Raw genomic sequence first — 6,000 nt, forward strand, 5'->3', positions numbered from 1 at the left:
TGACATGACTTGGATTATCACAAGATCAGACTTACTATATGACACTTTGGTAAGAGAACCGATTGTAAAATATTATAAAACTTACAGAAATATCATCTCAGTTAATTAACAGGAATTAAGCACCATTTAAAAGTGAAAGCAACACCCTGTTTGTTTAATTTGGAGTTAATATTTGGTATTTTTCTGAGAGATTTACTGAATTTATGTGAATAAATACTAATTTTATTTTACTGCAATTTTTTTACATTTGGAGGAAAATAATGAATGATTGTGATATCAGTATTGATCAGAATAATCAGGATTGTCATTTTAGCCATAATCGTGCAGCACTAGCATTGACGTGGTCCCAGTGGCAGCCACGCACAGCTGTGCCATAACGTGCCTCCACCATGTTTGACAGATGATGTGATAAACTTCAGATCTTGAGTTGTTTCTTTCCTCCTTCATATTTTTCTCATCCCATCATTCTAGTACAAGTTGATTTTTTTCATCTGCCAAAAGATTTTTTGCCAGAACTTTTCAGGCTCTTGTATGTGTTTTCTGGTAAAATATGATCTGGACTTCCTGCTCTTTAGTGTCACCAAGACTTTGTACCAGCACCTCTCTGTTTACATTCAGGATGGCATCTCTTGATTGTAGAGTTTATCAGTGATAAACATCCCTCCCCGAGATTTCCTTTTTGACTTTGCTACATATTTTGAAGCATTTTTTCTTAACCATGGAAAGAATTCTGTGATCATCTGCTGTAGTTGTCTCATGTGGTCTTCCAGGCCTTCGGATCTCAAATTGAGAGTTGAGAGTGACCAGCTGCCAAATAATTAAACACTTGGAAACAACTCCACATCTTATCTGTCCAGTTTCAGTTTCAGGGATGTGTTCAAATACAGCCCAATTTGTTGTTATTCAGTTCAATTCAGTTTCAGTTATAAGGTGCTAATTCACAACAACTGTTGCCTTAGGGCGTAACAACTTAAACTCCCCTTACTGTCAGTGTAAAGAAGTTGAACTACACATTTAAATCCTGACATATCTTAATATAAGGGGGGAAAAAGCACAATTTTAACTGTACGTCTCAGGTTTTTCTACTTGATAGAGAAAAGCTGCTATAGTAAATTTAAAAGCATCACTCTTTGGAGTTAAATTCAAAGACATAAATGCATAAAATTACAGAAAAGGTTTTGGTAGCTGATTGCCCAGACTGTCTTTTAATTAGAAAAGAGATAGTTTTTTAATTCACAACAATTTTCTTTTCTTACTGAATTTCCTCCCTCAAATTTCTAAAGTAGATATTAAAAAGACAGAAACTTTGGTCATCCAATTGTTTTTCTGTTACTTAATTACTTTGATGTAGTATGAATGTAGCAGAAGCTGTAAAATGCAAGAAAATATAGTCTAAAAATTATGACCTCCTTCCCAAAACCATAGAGTGGGTCCTGATTTGGACTCTTTGCCAGGCCAAATCTGGCCCCGGGGCCTTATGTTTGACACCCTGGGCTAATTTGTGATAGAATAGAGGGAAGAGGCCTCAGCAGAACTTGAAAACTAACTTTCAAGTTCCTGGAAATTAAGAACTGTATGTATATATTTTTTTAAAAGGCTGTAAATTGCAAATGTAAAAAGGCAAAATTGCAAAACATGTCTCATGTCCAGTACTACACAGAACTACTACAGTAACTGTGTAGTAATGATTTTGTCATTTTGTATTCCGTTTCCCTTTTTTGGCAATTGGACTGCACACTTTAAACACTGGAGTAGAGAGATGGCTTCTCTGAAACCATTACTGTACAAAAGTTTGCAAAGATATTTACAGTGTTATCATTGTGTCTTTTTATAATTTATTTTCTCGCTTAATATAAATAAAAATCTTTAGTGTTGAAGTATTGTGAGACACTCCATCATGAAACTGTTGTTTTCATAGAGGTTTTGACTTGTAGCAACAAAACCTGCTGACCACAAATCACACTTCCAGCATACAAACTGAATGACTCATTATGCATTTGTACAAGGATGTAATTTATATACTTCGCGTAAGTAATCGCGTAAATGTTCTCGTTTTATTCCCTTTATTAAACATATTACACTTTTCTTATAAACTGAAATGGATTAAAAATGTTAAACTTTACCATGTAACTACAGAAGCCTCATTTACTTTTCTGCTGGGGTTTATTTTGACTTTTTGAATTTTAATACCCTCAAAGAATTTGACTTTTAAAAAAAAAAAAAAAAAAAAAGCTTCAAATGAAATATACCCAGGGGTGTAATAAAGACAAGAAAGGTTTTTTATTACAAATCTCACACACCAGAGTACTGGACATTTTCAGGTACATTGTGACTTTATTATGCACTCAGAGCACTTAAGAAAGGCAGATTTTGTCTGACATTTGGTGATCTGTGCTTGGAGATGTCTAAAGAAGTGCAGAATGTCTGAGCATGGTGATATTTGGCTGGAGAATTTAAGTGTGAAAAATATGTGATGTTAATCGTAGCCCTTAGGTCACATGCATGCGAGCGACCACTGGGATTGACTTCCAGAATTTACTTGTTTTTCAGTCATTACTTACCTCTACCTGAGCACTCAGGGCAATGCTAATGTCCTTCTCCGTCTGCTCCTCTGTCCTCCTCTGTAGCTACGCTAATGTAAAGAAATGCAGCAATGAGGGCCGGGCCCTGATGCAGCTGGATTTTCAGCAGTTCCTGATGAAGCTGGAGAAGCTGACTGACCTGCGCCCCATCCCTGATAAGGAGTTTGTTGAAACCTACATTAAGGCCTATTACCTGACTGAAAATGATATGGAGCAGTTCATCAAGAATCACAGGGTGAGACAATGACACAGGCTGGTGGTTATAGTATACGTCTCCATTTCTGTTAAAACAGCGAGACCGTGTGTTTGATTTTTATGACCGACTCGTTGTGTTTCTTTGCAGGAGTACTCCATGAAGCAGCTAGCCAACTTGGTGAACGTTTGTCTCGGTTCACATATAAACAAAAAGGCTCGCCAGAAACTTCTGGCAGCCATCGATGACATTGACAGACCCAAGAGATAGACCAATGCACAGAGAGAAGCCCAAACATACTATCCATCCCACAGAGATGGACCCTCCAAGAGTGTAGCTCAGCGTTGAATGTCTTCATTTTCAAGTCTAAAAGGTGCATTTAGCAAGCTGGAAATAAGTAGCAGAGCTATTGCGCACTAGCTCTAATACTGTACATTATCTGCTAATTGCTAATTATGTGCTAATCTAGTCTTCACATGGTAAAAAAAATTAACTCCTGCTTGCTTGAACGCACCTTTTGATTTGCCGATATACATAAATACTAAACCTCTGTTTACTTCCAAGCATGTTGCAGGCATTCTATGCATATACGGATCAGAATGCATGCCCTCATGTTTTCTTACAACTTGACGTTATTCTGCAACCGCAACAGCTTACGTTTCTTTGAAGATCCCGAGTTTGTTTGTCTGCTGCTCATACAGACTCTCGCTGTGTAATGCAGTGTGTCCGTTTAGCACTCGGCTGCTTGTGGCTTTCCACCCTCCGCAAAAAAAGCCAGTGAACATGTGCGAGTGGCTAAATTTGACTCTTAATGTTGTTACGCTTTCCCACGAGAACATCTTAATACGCCTTTACTGTCTGAATGTGTTAACTAAAGTCAGTGGTTCTGGGTTATTGTTGACCTTAATCGTTCACTGTAACTTATTGCAGGCAATACGCTCGCTGTAGATTATTTCACTTCGGGGTATTTGCTGCGTCAGACTGGATTCTCTGCTTGGTCGTTTAGTTCGTTTTGTCCATGAATTAGATGAATCTAAATGAGTGATGATTCTGAAAGTAATATAAATTGCTGTAGTTAGCATTTGTTTGATTGGATTATATCTGCACCAGCTGCATTTATTTATCTGCCATCTGTCATATCCTTTTTTTCTTTTTTTTTTTGGACGAGCAGTAGAATTTGGCTCATTTTTATCTAAATTTGTTAGGCTCCGATAGTTTAACCTGAACGGACTTGCAGAGATGTTTGTAACCGTAACTTCCTCTGGAGAAAAAAAACAAACAAAGGTTTTGCTTCACCTTTGTATATATTTTGTGTGCAACTATTCCAAGAAGAATACTGTAAATGTGAATGTTTGAGCAATGTCTGTATTTATTTCTTGCTTCGTGTCTTATTTGGGGTTTTTTTTTAATATGATATAACTGCTGGAAGTGTACTGTAACATATCACCTCTCAGTATGTTGTGACGTATCACCTGAAGCATAAACAAATATTTAAAACTGTCATATTATGTGAAGGGTCAAGTGCACTATAATAAATAAAAAAAATCAATAAAAATCATTAATCAGTGTTGGAATTTTAGGTTGAACCACAAGGATTCTAACGCAATAAACACACTAAAGGTCGATGCCAGTTGTGGTGTTTTTCCTGCTCGTTTCATCCTATTTGGTGTCATGCTCATAACTCCCAACCTTTCCAATCTCTGTACCGCAGCAGTTTTAGTAGATTAACTGTTGCTTTAATCAGAATATATGAGTGCTGCCTTTGAGCGGTGCTGCTGTCCATTCTAATGATGTTTTAGTCAGCCAGGAGCAGGACGCTGTCAGACTAATTAATGTGGTTTCCTGTGTGGTTACAAGCCCACAGCCTTCCTTTTCAGGGGAGACTACTGATTAGGCTGAACAGATCTACCCATAACAATGATGAGTCATTGCTTCCTATTGTATTAGAGTTCAAACTTTTTGCTTTGCCTGTCATCAGTTCGTGGTGGGTTTTGATATAAAAGACATCAATGTTCTAATAATAATGAAACCTGGAGGCTGAAAGTACAGGCATTTAATTCTTAACAGAGCTAAATGCTGTGGGTGGATGTGCGTGTGTGTGTCCACACAGAAGAGAAGCCCTTAAGCAGCATGCAACTGAACAAGGTGAACACTTAGCAACTCTTCATCGAGCTGGCGGTCTTCCGGGCACGGCATAGTTCTGAAAATGATTGCGCAGTGATGAAGTTTTCACAGTTTTGGCTCACCCCCGCAATAGGTTTGAAATGAAGAGAGCATGATGTCACTGAAGTGCAGACTTTCAGCTTTAATTCAATGTAGGGAAGTGCATTTAATGAGTGTTGTGAAATGAAAATGTGTGAAAGTGATGAAATAATAATAGGATTCCTCTCTTGTGCTGATTTGCTAGCTCTTCGCTGTAGCCAGCGCCGGTCCTTCACGGATATTCCTGCCTTTAGTCTTGAGTAAGTGAAATGTGTCTTGGTTGGATTAAGATCGGGTCAGTGATTCAGCCATTACAGAATTTTTTCCACTTCCTGACCTTCAGCTTTCAGACGCTCCTATGTTGGTATTGCAATATGTTTTGGGTCATTGTCTTATCTTTGCAATAAAGCATCTTCAAGTAAACACTGCTGCGTTTGGCTGAAAGTTTACCCGCGTGCACTTCAGGATTCATCGAGCTGTGCTAGCGATACGCTACTTCCACACTAGTGTTTTACAGGTGATGTATGCCTCGGATTATGTTTTTCATTTAAAATTTATGCTCGCAGCTCAGAGAAACTATGAAAAGTCTGTCACTGTCCAAATATTTCCAGATCCAACTGTACACTAGATGTCATCTGTTTAATCTTGCTGTGTCACCCAAACATTCAACAGGGAGAGAGCAAACTATCACTTCTCCTGGTGTAGCCGCGGCTATCAGCAACATGCTGGTTCTCTACAAGCATCAATCCCCCCTGCCTTTACTGATTTAGTGTTTAACCACTGAGCAGTGCAAAACAAAGTAATGACCCAGTAAAAAAATATCCTCCAAACGATTAAATACGATTAAGCATTTTTAAATAATTAATCCAATTAGTGCAGAATTACTGATACGATTTTAATATTAGTAATTACTCAACGGGTCTCAGCGTGTTAGATAAAGTTCGTGAATGCAGAATTAGAATAAGGCTGAACAAGTATGGTTTGTTTGGAAGGATTTCCAGGAGGCTGTTTCTTCTCATGCAA

The 6,000-nt window shown here is 38.0% G+C and overlaps 1 protein-coding gene across 2 annotated transcripts in view; it reads left to right on the plus strand.

Moving 5' to 3' along the window:
* The window catches only part of vps50 (VPS50 EARP/GARPII complex subunit), a 120,251-nt gene extending 115,853 nt beyond the window's left edge, over window positions 1-4,398 (plus strand). For both annotated transcript variants that reach the window (XM_035906508.2, XM_006787678.3), the window contains 2 exons: window positions 2,628-2,817; window positions 2,926-4,398. In XM_035906508.2, coding sequence (XP_035762401.1) covers window positions 2,628-2,817; window positions 2,926-3,045 — 310 coding nt within the window. In that variant the 3' untranslated portion in view covers window positions 3,046-4,398. The remainder of the gene's footprint in view (window positions 1-2,627; window positions 2,818-2,925) is intronic.
* The last annotated feature ends 1,602 nt before the right edge of the window (window positions 4,399-6,000 follow it).

The sequence above is a fragment of the Neolamprologus brichardi genome, chromosome 22 (genome assembly GCF_056152115.1).
Source record: "Neolamprologus brichardi isolate AB-2024 chromosome 22, ASM5615211v1, whole genome shotgun sequence".
Classification (NCBI taxonomy): Eukaryota; Metazoa; Chordata; class Actinopteri; order Cichliformes; family Cichlidae; genus Neolamprologus; species Neolamprologus brichardi.